The 14,773-nt window shown below is 36.0% G+C and overlaps 1 protein-coding gene across 1 annotated transcript; it reads right to left on the reverse strand.

Annotated features, from left to right (window-relative positions):
• Positions 1-875: 875 nt before the first annotated feature.
• On the reverse strand, positions 876-13,400 carry LOC132606422 (outer envelope protein 64, mitochondrial). Its single transcript, XM_060319914.1, has 13 exons — positions 13,068-13,400; positions 11,141-11,293; positions 10,314-10,438; positions 9,533-9,658; positions 7,090-7,272; positions 6,814-6,958; positions 5,491-5,659; positions 4,391-4,525; positions 4,071-4,271; positions 3,183-3,307; positions 2,978-3,029; positions 2,224-2,293; positions 876-1,526 (listed from the first exon to the last, which is right to left on the reverse strand). Exons 1-13 carry the CDS (start codon positions 13,304-13,306, stop codon positions 1,444-1,446), a joined length of 1,806 nt encoding a protein of 601 aa, XP_060175897.1. The 5' UTR covers positions 13,307-13,400; the 3' UTR covers positions 876-1,443.
• Positions 13,401-14,773: the final 1,373 nt, after the last annotated feature.

The raw sequence follows: 14,773 nt of genomic DNA on the forward strand, positions 1-14,773 counted from the left end.
AACATTTTCAGAGTTACGCCTGAATAGGCAGATTCCTAAATTTGAATGTTTTATGAGAAAATGCCATGCATGTTAGTTCAGCAATATTATCCATATTCAATTAAATTGACCAAACATGAAAGCACTAAGTCATGAAACATTCTTGCAAACAATTCTTACGTCTTCAATATTTGTTGTTGCATTCTTCTTGGATATGAATTTAGATGCGGGGGTTCTGGTCTCACGGTCGATGCAAAGGTAGGTTACTCTCGAAGAAGACTAGATTTTAGGTAATCCAAAAAAGGTATTTCATATAGCTTTAAAAATATTTACGCCACATAGCGCAATATACAATATTGTACAGCTTTATACCTGGGGAGAAATCATCATACATAATGTATCAACCTTGTACAAAGTGTATAATAGTGTATAAAAAGTGTTTATACACAAATACGGGATAAATCGGGCGTTTATCTATGTGGCGTACATAATTTTTATTTAAAAAATAGACACAGCGTAATTTTCCCCATAAAAGATTCTTCTTAAACTTGAAAAGGTAATTTGCGCACAAGTTCCATCCTAAAGAGGGGATAAAATTTAAATACGTACCGTCGCCAAATATCCTATTTGTGCAAATGACCCAGCACAAAGGAGGAACCATCTAGAGTTGGATGGAAGAAAATAAAAAATGGATTAAACTGAATACATTGAGACACTTGAGATTAGACACATTAATCCATTTGTTTTATTCAGATATGCTGTCCCCATTTCCCACGCTGGAAAAGTAGAACATATCTCACCAATCTCATAAATCTGAAGTACTACACAGAATTTATGGTCCTGCTTGAAAAACTGTCAAACCAAGAGAACATAGTTTACAAGCCTCAAAACAGAAGTTGCAGAAAGTATAGACCTTGTAATCCAAAAGTTTTAGTAGCTTATGATTTAGAGTTCACACACTTCTCTCATCAGAGATAAAAGAAAGAGGGATGCAGCCCAAAATGGGTTCCAGGACCAACTAAATTGAAGTACTTGGGTTGCTATAAAAGCTATAAAAGTGGACAACATGGTTATTTGCTTGGCATATCTTTGCATGCAAAATGTAAGCCCAGCTCAATAGGGACTTAAAGGTGTGTAGATAGCAAATGGGGAGGAGGGAAGGCAAGCAGATTAATTTTTTGGCCCATCGTAGCAGCATTTTTCTCCAATGGATGAATTAATTACATATGGAGACTTGAACCAGAAAAGAAAAAAGCCAGATATCCATGAGCAAATACAAGGAATCATACAGTTCTAGTTAGAAGCTCAGCCTTCCAATCCAAGTTTTGCCCAGGAAGGTTCGTTTGTGTGTCAAAAAAAATTCCACTGCCTTGAGCTATAAGAAAGAACGTATAGATCACTCTGCTGATTTCCCTGTTTTGGTTTTACAATCTCATCATCTTATACCATTTTGACATTAAACGATCAACTAATTAGCTTTCTGAGTCTCTTTTCAGCCACACTGGCGAACTTATTCTGTGGTTCCAGAACGAGTGCATGTCTGATATCTGGAATATACAAATACACATAAATCGATAAATGAACAAACTAAAAGGAAACTAGATGCCCATCTCTGGCGAGGGCGCACCATCCAACCTAAAATTGAAATCTGTAGACCAATTTCACACGTCTTCAAGAAACATAGTTCACGTTTAACATGAAAAGATAAAATGGAAAGCAAGTGACACATTCAGTCAACGTAATAGTCCCCAAAAAAATATTAGAAAGTGGTTACACAAATATAGTTTTTTATTTTTCCGCGCATATCGATACGTATGTATGAGCATGAGCCAAAAGCATTTGGTGCGATTGCACCTACTGCTACTTAGATCTGCTCCGTGATAGACAAGGCATTGGATAATGAAATAGCAGCCGAACCAGAAAACCAGACCCCCTCCCCCCTCAAGCTGCATGGTACAAATCTATATTAAGCTGCCAACTATTAGAACTTGCATGAGGTGACTAAATTAAATTTGGTAAATTATATGTCATTAGTTTTTGGAAAGCTCTTAGAGACAGGGAGATATCAATTCTGTGCAATTAATTTTTTTCTTCCTATGCAAAATGAAATCATAATCTGATGAAGTCTGACCATAAAATTGCACCGCAGAAAGAATGCAAATGAACAGGAAAGATGTAAAAGAATACAAATGAACAGGAAAGATGTGCAACAGACAAGACTGACATATAACACCATAACCTCACCTTGAAGAGCCTCTTTATAGAAGAGAAGGGATTCCCTGGCAGCTCCTCGTCTCATATAAGCTTTTACAATCTGCACACCAGAATAAAACATTCCACCCAGTGAGAATATATTTGGACCATGAAAATGAAAATTGAATGCACTGGGGACATTGAATGCACTGGGGACGGGCATCTGCATTCTCATGCATCAAATAGTGGACCTAAGCTACAAGAGGGAAAAGGTAGAATAATATGAGTCTACGCTACACGAGAAATTGTACAATGTGTTACCATTGAACAAAAAAAGAGAACTGGTACAACATTCATATATCTTAATCTTACACAACCCAAACAAATTTCCTTCACAGGAGTTTCTACCACCACTCATTTAATTGTAAAGGTACTTGAAAATTCATTTGTTCTCTGATAAACTTTTGGGTACAGATTATGTTATGCTTAGATTACTACATAATACCCACAGGACAAACCGCCAGACAGCAAATAAGTACAGAGGGAATAAAGAGCTTTCTTCAAAACTAACACTCCTTTAAGGTTAAGTTTTAAAGAGTTTTTCCTTAAAAGCCCTGTAGCCCAAAGGGTGAAAAGCCCTTCATCAATATGGCAATATACGTGTTTGCCAATAAGTGTCTGAGTACTATTATCCTGAAATAATATTTCAAAACAGTATTATATCGGAGTGCAATTCAGACAAAAGAGTTAAAGCAGTTCATTAATATTAGGTGCAAAATTCCACAAACGAGACGTCTCCTCATACCTTTTTATCAAGTGAAATTGCTTTAGTACAGTCCTCTTCAGCTTGTTGGAAGCTGCAAGTTAAATCATTCGGTAAAGACAAATTTGAACAGAAAATACTGAAGAAGCTGCACTAGTATTCACAATTTTTAATTTTTTTTTTTTTTTAAAAAATTTACTCTGTTTCAAAAAAAAAAAAAAACTAGTATCATAATATTTAATCATACCATCCCAATTCTAGGTAAGCAGCTGCGCGGTTGCAATAGTATGTGGCCTTGTCGTTCAATTTTATTGCTTCTGTGTAGTAGCTCACAGCCTTGTTAAACTGATTGCCCTTAAATGCAGCATTTCCCTACATATAACTCATTAGAGAAGCATCCTAATGACAGAGCCCATAACTTTCAAAAGATGGTATATTAAAGACGAATGACTACCAGGCGCGACATTCTTTCATTTCCCATTGGTTAAGTTTCAAGAAGCCTAACACAGTATCAAAAAGATAAAAGGATTGCATATACTGTTACTCAAGACTGAACTTAAAATCGGTAATAGAGAGTAGTAGCCATGCTTGCAAAATTTGCTACAGTTACGGTAACCATGTGCCAGTAGCATTTTGAGTAGAAACTGAATGTGACTGGTACGTCTTATTATTAGCGAACTCTTCTTCTTTTGGAGGAAAGACCAAGCATGGGAGATATGGTGGAAGTGCAAAAACTCGGTGAAGACATGAAAAAAAATAATGAGGGAGCATTCTGCTTCTCGACCTTACCAAAGAAGACAAGATAACAAGAAGCAAGGATAATTACAATGCAAAAAAAAGGGAAGAAAATTTCAAATGTTTAATCAGCCAGCTATATTGAATAATAATACTTTCAAGTGCCAATATTGCTCCTCATCAGAGATAATATTGAATTTTCGGTGCTTGCAGCTATAAGGGTGTAATAAGGAGATGGGAATTCAGCTATCAGGTCTTTGCAGCCTTTCAGATTAGTATACAGAATAGGGTGATGCCACAAGAGACCTAATAAACCAACTTGAAGATCTGCAAAAATTATCATGTCAAATAAAACTAAGCAATTTATATTAGAATACTAAAAGAAAGTGGAGAATAAAACCTTTTCTTTCAGAAGTTCAGATGCATCAATGCTACCATTGGTATCTGGTAATGGAGATGCACTTGATTGTATGCTTACTTCCTCTTGAAGAGATGAATACATATCCAAGACAGTGTCAAGTAGAAACTTATCAGTCCCATGAGATGCAATAAATGACAGGGAGATAGGGTAGTTATCATGTTCTCCAAAAGGAATAGCAGCCTGGCATTCAAGACAAGGAACAGAATGTCCATTGTGAATTCACTAAAATATGGAAAGAAAACGGAAGTATGGGAAAACTAAGTACTAAATGATGCTTGAATACTGCAACATCGAATTACCTGACAACATCCTGACATACCAGCAATGCCCAATAAAGCAAATGCTCTATCATGAACTTCAGCAGCTAGACCTTTCCTTGACTTTAATTTTAACGGAGGATCTGCAATCGTCGGAAGAACCAATATGCCATTGTTCTTCAAGCAAATGAAGTCAGTCCTTGAGATATAAATTCCATGAAAGGATACCACAAACATTGATAACAATGTAAAGATTGTCTGACTGGGTATGTTCTCCTTAATAAATTTCAAACTGAAGAGATTGTAATTTTACATTCAACTTCTAGAAACAAATTATTTAATGTGATGTAGTCAAGCAGGGGAATCAGGGATCTAGATCAGATAATAAGTTGATAGTAGTTGAATATAACATGTAACTCATTATTAGAATTTGCGTAGAAGTTTCTTAGAGAGGTAAAACAATAAATCATTGTATAACTTTAACATGCCATCTCACTAATTAATAAAATCTGTTTTACATGCCATTTGATATACAGATAGAATAACGCGGAGATGAAGGATGGACAAGAATACATTTGAATTGTTATACAAGGTACCATATTATTGGGGATTAAAAAGGAAATAACTAACAAGGCAGGGTTATGATACCACCATTCGTGCAATACTTATCCTCAATTTGAGGGATACGACAAAACATGAGTTTTGTGTAACCTTTTTTCCTATGTAACAACCAAAGACCCACTACCAATACTATATGCAATATGATATCGCCAACCAAATGCATCCTAAATTGTTTTGCATTGTGTATGCCAAACATTTTAGGACAATCCAAAAAAACAAACATGTTACATAAAAAGGGGATGCAAGACTCGGTATTTATTGCATCAGACATTTTTGAAGTAGACATGGTAAACTTTTCAAAACTGTTCTCTTGACATTTGTACCAAAGTTGTGTGAAAATTTAAGTGGTATTGACGAAGATGAGAGGAAGCTAACGGTAGCTGCCACCAATGGACTGGTAATCCCAACCCCCAACCCCAAACAAAGAACAAAAAGGGAGGTAGGAGAAGACAACAACAGGGAAAGGAATCATAACGGAAAAGGGATAACTTCGTTTTTTATTTAAGGCTGTCGGAAGGTACCTTCAAAAGATTCTGCATAGCAACTCGCATCTCATTCCTAACTCTGTAAAGAACTTTGATGTTCTCGGGAGCCAAGGTAACTTCTCCAGCAATGTGATTGGAGACTTGAGAACCTAACCTCGGTTTCACAGCCTTCATCCATTCTTCATAATTCGTCTTAAACTCATACCTGAGAAAAATTAAGCATCAGAGATACTGTCACAGGGAAATCAATGCCTCGACTAAATCAGAATTTTGAACAAGACAAGATAGGATGAAGATGAGAAAACCAGAGGTAGCACATATATAGTTATTGAGCGAGTCTATAAATCAAGTTTAGAAAATCATGGGATATAATACACTAAAAAAGCATCCACAGCGAACCATATACAGCAATCTTTCTCAGGAAAAGCAACAAAGTAAAAAGTAGATTAAATGCCCCTCTTTGATAAAAAATAAATCCAGTTAAATACTCTCCCACCACTACCTGCTATCATCCAGAATCAGCAGCAGCTTGCACATGGCTGCTTTACTACTAAAAGGGCAAAATACAGCTGTGTAACTATCAATTTGTTTTTTTAACTATCACATAAACAAACAGTGGTTTCACTCAAGATGATGCAACCCAATGCAGGAGGCCAAATGAAACACTGAGGGTTGGAAGAGCTCGCAGAAAGGGATTGGATATTTCACTGCAAGGAGATTTTTGTGAAGAGAGAATCCAGTAAATATGACACTCAAAATCTCTGAAACCAATCCCTTTTTTTTTTTGTTTTGATGATGGTACATTTCATTAAAAACATCAGCGCAAAGTTTGTGCTGATAAAAGAAAGAGAGAATACAATCTTCAGATGAAACAAAATACAAAAATCCCCCTAATCAACAAAAACTTACAGGGATTATATGACATCAGAGTATGGATTCACTATCATTTACAGCACACCTTTACTCCAAAAATAGAAAAGGCAATATACAATTCAATTTTATTCTCATTGTCAAAACACTTGGCGTTTCTTTCCTTCTAGACCGTCCATTAAATACATGCTGCGATGGTCTGCCACCATTTCTTTTGGTTGACACCATCAACTACTCCACTCCAAACGCTCTAAGAGGTCTATTGTCTTCTCTGGCATAGACCAATTCATTTTTAACCAATTCTGGTGCATACTAAATTATAAAACACTAAGATACTACACATAACAGGACACATTGTCAGACAAGAAACATGAAAGTGGAAAGCATAATAAAAGTAGCTTAAAAGGTCATATCACTTTTTAGTTTAAAAATAAAAAATTTAAAAAAAATCAGCCTAGTCCAATATTCAAAGAATGGCATGTGCATGACCTTTGAAGAAGAACCATCACAGAGGAGAGTGCTCGCAGAGCAGACATCCCATTCTGCTGGATGGTTGATTGTTCAATGAAACCTTTCAAGCTGGGCACATTAGATGCAATATACCGCCCAAGGTTCAGATGTTTGGGTGTCTGGTCTGTGCAAATACAAGAAAAATGAGAAGTGATACAAAAAATCTAGGGTACCAGCATCTGGCATCCAAATGAGTGCATCGAAGAATTATGATATAAATTAGGAGGGAAAAAAAAAAAGTAAACTGCAACTTACATCCAGATAATTTTTCTATTACTTTGGTGACAACATACACTGTCTTCTGCTTCGGTACCTTACACAGCTGAAAAAGATCATCAGCTATAACAAAGCATCTTGTCCTTTTAGGTTCAACTGATGGTATCTGAAGTAACACATGTCCAACTCGATGCAGCACAGATGTATCACGCGCTAACCATCCTGAAAAAGGAATTGCCACCAAAAAGAATCAATAACTGATTTAATGCCTAGTAGGAATACCGAAAAGCCCAAAGAGATGTTATGTATATTTTACAATACTGACCATCTTAAATTTTCAATTAATCGAAGTTCAGAAGCAAAAAAATTTCACCTCTACCATCAATACATTTAGCCAGGGCACGTATAAGTTATGACACGACCCAAATAGGCCTCACTCACGGGTAACTGAGCAACTCCACCCATTGCTTTTACAGAAATTCCTTCTCGTATCAACAAGTTGTGGAACATATCTTTGTTCTCAGTATCTTCGATTAGTTTGGTGTTTTTTCTTATTAACCAAGGAAATACCTGTAGTTTAGTACATAATAAATTGTCCAGTCTCAGTTCTTTTTAAGGAATGATCTGATTGCAACTTCGATAATGGAATTCAAAGGGATCAAATATGAAAGGTACTTTAAATCATAGAACTGTAACTAATACACCATAGCCAACATTTATCCATATGCAAGCTTGACTGACCTGTAGACTCTGATATAATCTGCTTCTTACTGCAATAGTCCCCCAACCCTCTTCTGTTCATGCCTTTATTTTAAATATGTTTGCTGCTAACACGTCTAGTACAGAAAGTCAGAAATGGCACATAGTTGCAAACTTGCAATTTCTCTCAGGGCACCAGGACGTACGAGTCCCACCTACCCTCAAGTGTTCTTCTGCATATTTGTTTCATTCCGCTAATCCTGCCCTAGCCCTGACCTATTTGTTTGAATCACTATCTTTTGCACACCCTGCTTCTTTAAGCACTTGCAATGCACACTTGGCTGAAAGTTGGAGGAAAGGGATAATCGAGGTGTGAAATGGACCAATTATGAGGTACAAGTGATGGAAATTTCCCCTCATCCTCTGCGGTAATTTGCATGCCTAAAAAACTGTCTTACCTCTCAAACTTGTCTCAACTCACATATAGTTCTTCCATCAAACTGAGGTTAGCATGGCTCGGTTTCTCAAAGACAAATTCTCATTCCATCCCTCGAATAGTGTCCCAAATATCCAGAAACCTGCGGTCTTTATGTTTCAGGTACATACAAGTAAAAGAAAGGACTTCACAAAAATGGAGAGAACTAAGAAATCCAGTCATGGTGTCTGGCTCTAAGAAATTTGGCGTGCCTATGTTTCACCCAAAACTAAGCATGGATATACAGTTGAGTTTAAGCTTAACTACAATGTCCTTGCCTTCGAAAAACTTGGGCATATCTTTCCTTCCAAACCACCTACCATACAGCTGGGAGGATGGAGTTCCATGTTTAGGAAGAAGATTTGATCAAACCTTTTTATGCCAGATAATTAAAGAATTTAGAGACAAAATTATATTTACCTGTTCAGAAAGAGAACTTTAGAGACAAAACTTCAGATCTTAATGCTCTTGCGATAGACATGTTTCCAAGTCCTTATAAAAAGAATCTCATTTCCTTTAATTCATAATATCTCTTTATTCCTCAGGAAGCTACCTAATTTTACATTGTGCCAGTTAAACACTTGCCTTAATACTAATTAAGCAGTTGGTAGTTCCCTTATACTTCAAATATAACCTACTAAATCAAAGACAGTAGGTTGTCGTGTCAGCTAGTTGTGTTAGTGCAAAGTATCAGAAATTGGAGTTATAGGTTGTCATGCCAATTAATTTGTGGCCATGAAAAGAACCAATAATTGGAGTTGGATCGAGCCTTGAATGGTAAAGAAGGAAATAGGCAAAAGTTCCTTTTCTTTTTATCCCATTCAGCACTAAAAAGCTTCCAAATTTTGTTTCAACTTTTTCTGGTGCTGTTCTAATATGAAAAAAGTGAAGAACTTTCTATTATCCTGGTTCCACTAACGCATTTTGCAACAAGATTTTTTTTTTTTTTGATGAAGTAAGTTGTTATATTCATATTCAAAAGCATCAAGCAGATGCAAACTTTACAAAGAAAAGGTTAAAAACTCCAGACACTGCAAAAGAAAACTAGTAAGAGCTGCGAGTTTAAAACCATGAGCAAAAGACTCAAGGCTACTACGCCACTGAGAGGGAGCCAATGAAATCTAATAGGGGGATAACATCATTCACAGGGGATAGATTGCTCCAACTCCTAGGAGACTTTTTCTACCTCTTGATTAAATGTGTACTTAACAACTTCAGATATAGAATTTAGCCTCTCCAGACATTTTTTGCATTAGTCACAAAGCAAATACTATGGTAATCGTCTAGAGAAAAGAAAATCATACATACCAATACTGTCCAAACTTTGTGATACAGGCAGCACACCAATAGTTGATACGGCTCCATGCGACGGCCTAAACCCAAGGACACCACAAAATGCTGCTGGTACTCTAATGCACCCAGCTGTATCGGTACCTGCCATATATCAGCCTTTGTAACCATCTGACATTCTGAATCTGAAGTCTATTTTCTTTTACAAATTAATACCACTCCAGTTTAGTTAAACGGAAGCCTGCCAACCACTTAAAATTCAAATCTCTAATTCCATCATGTTCATACTTCGCAGATATCTAAGATGAGGAAAACACAATTCAATGTTAAATTTATCCAAAAGTGGAAGATAAAAAGGAAAGAGAAGAGAAAAAGGGAGGCAACAAAGAGGAGGCCTAGACTATAGCAGGAATATTTCTTTTTTTAAGACGGTGATGCCCAAACCAGCTTGCACGCAACTCAACTATTCCACTGGGTACCTGCTACCTCCCACCAAGTACCCGGTAACTTTGCCACCAAGGCATAGCAGATGGGAAGAGTCACTGAGTGTTTTTTGCCTGGATTTGAACCTGAAACCTCACGGTTCTTCTCTCACTTCAATAACCACTGGGCCACACGCAAACACCCTTGGTGACTACAACATGGAAATATCTTCACCTCCAACATATTCGTGAACACAGTAACTTCATAATCATACTTTAAACCATTTTAGCAAAAACGAACAGACACAAGAAACAGAAGAGGAAACACTGAATCAGCAATTTTCAATAACTGCCATTTAAATTGTGAAACTCCATACCTAAAGCAAAATCAACAAGTTCAGCTGCAACAGCAACAGCTGAACCACTGGATGAGCCACCTGGAATATGAGATGGCAATTTTGGATTACTTGGAGTACCGTAGTGCACATTCTCTCCAGCAACCCTGAAACATTCCAACAGAGACATCAATTCTCTTCACCGAACTCACATTGCTTCAAACACAAATTGTCTTCCTCAGCCAAAAGAAACACAGAGGGAAGAAAGAGAGTGTAGCAACAAATTATAGCCAAGCATATAGCTGAAATCGTACTACTTCTATCCCAACTCTTTTGCCATTCTTTCCATTTCGAGAAATTCTAGAATGTGACCATTCCATGGAAAGAGTAATTCTAGAATGTGTGGCACCATTCCATTTCTATACAACTTCACAATCTTTCTTTTCATAATCAAGAAATCACGAGAGCTACTGGCGCAAAATTAGAAATTCAGTGGATGATAGGCTTGCCCCTCTACCCTTCTCCACTACCAAGCTTTTGTTGCGCCAGGGTTCAAAACTATGACATGTGCCTAACTCACGCATTACTTGTTGTACTCTTACCACTAGCCCAAAGCCCCAACGCCACAGCATTGACAACTTTTAAGAATTCAAATTCATTAACTATTCAATATTTGAAACTTGATGCTACATTCTCTCTATAGAAGTACTTTTCAAGATTGCCTTAATGTTTATTCCAGTAGATATTAGGTATATAATTAAAATTAACTTTTAAAGCTCCGTGTACAATCAAATATCGCCACATAAAATGTGACATAGGAATTTGCTGCCAAAGAATACATAGAAACAAAGCGAAAAAGCGAAAAATACCCAAGTCCAAATTCGTCCATGATGGTCTTCCCAACACAAGTAGCACCATTCTTCAGAAGAGCAGTCACAACCATGGCTGTCTTTGTAGCCACCCCATGCGTCCGTTTCCACTCTGGACTACCAAAACCCGTCACATATTCCTTGACATCAATACTACAACAGTGCAAGTACAAAAGAACAACAAAAAGAAATTAGAATCAATTCCACGTCCAGAAATGCACTCTTAAAGCAAAAAATGTTAGTCCAATAGAACAAAATGTTTTACTTTTCTTACACAGTTAATCTGTTAAATGTCCAATAATATGAAGTCTGGGGTGTGTTTGGTATGGAGGAAAATATTTTCTGAACCATGTTTTCCAATTTTCCGATGTTTAGTTGGTCAAAATGTTTTAGAAAACATTTCCCTAGGAAAACAAGTTCCTTAGAAATAAGAAAAATTACTTCTCTAATGGAAATAGGAAAAAACAAGTTCCATAAGTCATAAGTGATATTCCAAGTCCATTATCTTCTCCCCACCCACCCAACACCCCCAACCCCCGCCGTTGACCATCCACCCCCCGCCACCAGAACCCCACTCCCCACCCCATAGTATTTTTCTAGATTGCATATAAATGTTTCAGGGATAATATTTCTTGCTTACTGACCGAACGCTAGAAAATACTCCCTCCGGTCCATTTTTCTTGCCATGTTTTTTTTCCCACACCCCTTAAGAAAAACATTAACGAGAGGATAATTTGACAAAATTGTCCTTATTTATTACTCCTCTCAATTTAATACTACTCTCCTTTTCGCCATATTACGGTGGAAACAAACAACTAATTATACCTTGGTCCTGGTCACTACCCAGTGTAATCCCACAATAGTGGAGTCTGGGGAGGGTAAGATGTACGCAGCCTTACCCCTACCTGGGTAGGGAGGCTGTTTCCGATTGACCCTCGGCAACCCTCCTCCTTTATCCGGGCTTGGGACCGGCAATGTGATCAAGCTCACACAGGCGGAGTTCAACTAATTATACCTTGATTCTTTAAAATGACAACTATTGTGGACCATCTATTTTTAGTAAGAACGACAACTAAAATGGATCGAAGGGAGTAAGTAAGAAAACCACTTGTTTTCCAAGAACACATTTTCCATGGAAAATAACTTCCATCATACCAAACACACCCTTAATCCTTCCAAAACCAAAACACTCACAAAACAAGCACAACATAAGAACAACAACAACATACCCAGTGAAATCCCACACACTAGGGTCTGGGGACGGTAGAGTGTACGCAGACTGTACCTCTACCAAACACACCCTTAACCCTTCCAAAACCGAAACTCTCACAAAACAAGCACAACATTAGAACAAAACAAAAAAAAAATGTTTTTAAATTCAAACACCAAATTTGTAAGGAACACTAGAAGAAGGTAGGGAATCACTTATTTTCCAAGAAAACATTTTCTGGGAAAATAATTTCCTTTCATACCGAACACACCCTTAATCCTTCCAAAACCAAAAGTCTCACAAAGCAAGCACAACATAAGGGAAAAAAAACTGTTTTTTTATTCAAACACCAAATTTTTAAGGAACACCAGAAATTTTCGAAGAAAAATTTTTCCATGGAAAACATTTCACATCATACCAAACACACCCTTAATCCTTCCAAAACCAAAAGTCTCACAAAGCAAGCACAACATAAGGGGAAAAAAAACTATTTTTTTTATTCAAACATCAAATTTTTAAGGAACGCTAGAAATTTTCCAAGAAAACATTTTCTAGAAAAAAAAATCCATGGAAAACATTTCACATCATACCAAACACACTCTTGATCCTTCCAAAACCAAAAGTCCCACAAAGCAAGCACAACATAAGCGCAAAACGAAAAAAAACACAGTTTTATTTATTGAAAAGCCAAATTTGAATAAGAGGCCTGCGACTCACTTGTCTTTAATGGCAAAAGTGAGACCAGAAAGGGAAAGTGGAGCAGCTGGAGGAGGCGGTTGAGGAAACGCAACCAACTGAACGCGTTCAATAAACGCGCCATAATCTTCTTTTATTGACTTTCTTGATTTCAATCGTCGCCGTTGAACTTCAGCTAAGATCAATATTCCCGCAACTCCAACACCGATCATAACACAGAGTTTGGGAGTAGAGACATTGAGTTTTGATAGTTTTGTCATTAAGGGTGATTTAGTTGGCGAATTTTGAGGTTTTGGAAAGGGTTTAAGCAACAGAGGAAAATGGGAGTCGTATTGGTTGTTGGGTTTGAGGGAAGAGGACACTGAAATGGGGTTTAAAGTAGAACTTTCCACGTGCCACTGCGCGTTTTGCTCACGCGCGGATCTTCCTTTTTTCACAAGAAACAAGAAAATATGTCGAAGTTGTGATCTAAAATAAGTTATAGATATTTATATAATTATATATTATTTCATTAAATTAAGGCTAAAAAGGAAAGTTTTTAGTGAATTCATTCCAAATATGGAAATGCATCATTCTTTTTTGGATAGACTAAAAAGGAAAGTGTATCACATAACAGGGAGTACAAAAAAAGAAAAGAGTGAGGGGTCGTTTGGCAACTAGTTAGAGTTATATAGGTATTATTAATACACGGATTAGTTATGAAAAAAATTTATGTATTATTTTATGCAGGTATTAATTATGCAGAGTTTATTTATTCATGTACTAATTATTCTACCTTTTGCCCTGCATAAATTAATACATTTATACCCTTATAACTTAAAAATGTATTAGCTATGCGGTTTTCTAAATAGCAAACTAAATACCGTACCAATTTTATACATGAATTACTCACCTCATAACTAGCGATCAAACAAAGTATTACTTATGTAGAATTTTAATACATGAATAACTTACTCCGTCAGCTACCAAACGACCCTTGAGTAATTTATTAATTGTGGAATGATGTTTGAATAGGCTTATATTCTCCGTCCCAAAGTTTCATTTTAGAAAAGAAAAAAAAAGAATTTATTTCAAAAATAAGTGTTATTTTAGGAATTTAAGACAAAAATTGGCAAAGTATTTTCCACTATGTCCTTACTATTAAAGAAAGGGTGAAAATCATTTACTACACCTCCCAACTAGCAATTACGCTTTCAAAATCAAACTACCCCTAACTTTGAACAGTAGACATTCTCCCTCTTTTATCCTAATTAACTTCTTCGAATGCCTATTTTACCCTTACATTATCAACTTTTGTCTTTTTTTTTTTTTTACTTCTTTAAAATCATGATATTTTTCATTTTTTTTAAATTTATGTAACAAATTTTTTATAAAAAATAAATATTATCTTCTAGACGAAGAAAAAGTAAGAAATGCTAATTGAGTATATAAGTTAATGATTTTCTATAATAAACTAAATTAGCAAAATAAACAAAAAATTAATTTTATTAAAAATAATCAAAACTTTAATATTTACTTATACAAGTGAAACATAACAGGTCATAATAACTTTATAAATATGTTTCTATGCAAGTAATGCAAAAACAATTAAAATAGAGGCAAATTTTTAAAAATTATTTATTTATACTGTAAATAAATTTTATGATAATTTAAGAAATATTTCATTTGTGGCAACCAAAACTTATTTATTTATATAAACAACAGAGAATAAGAGAGAACTGAAACTT

This window comes from Lycium barbarum, chromosome 8 (assembly GCF_019175385.1).
Source record: "Lycium barbarum isolate Lr01 chromosome 8, ASM1917538v2, whole genome shotgun sequence".
Taxonomy (NCBI): domain Eukaryota; kingdom Viridiplantae; phylum Streptophyta; class Magnoliopsida; order Solanales; family Solanaceae; genus Lycium; species Lycium barbarum.

Coding starts and splice junctions, on each gene's coding strand:
- LOC132606422 (XM_060319914.1), bottom strand. CDS start 13,306: ATGACAAAACTATCAAAACTCAATGTCTCTACTCCCAAACTCTGTGTT. Junction 6,959..7,089: donor AATAGAAAAATTATCTGGAT/GTAAGTTGCAGT, acceptor GTATTTGCACAG/ACCAGACACCCAAACATCTG. Junction 4,272..4,390: donor GTATGTCAGGATGTTGTCAG/GTAATTCGATGT, acceptor CTTGAATGCCAG/GCTGCTATTCCTTTTGGAGA.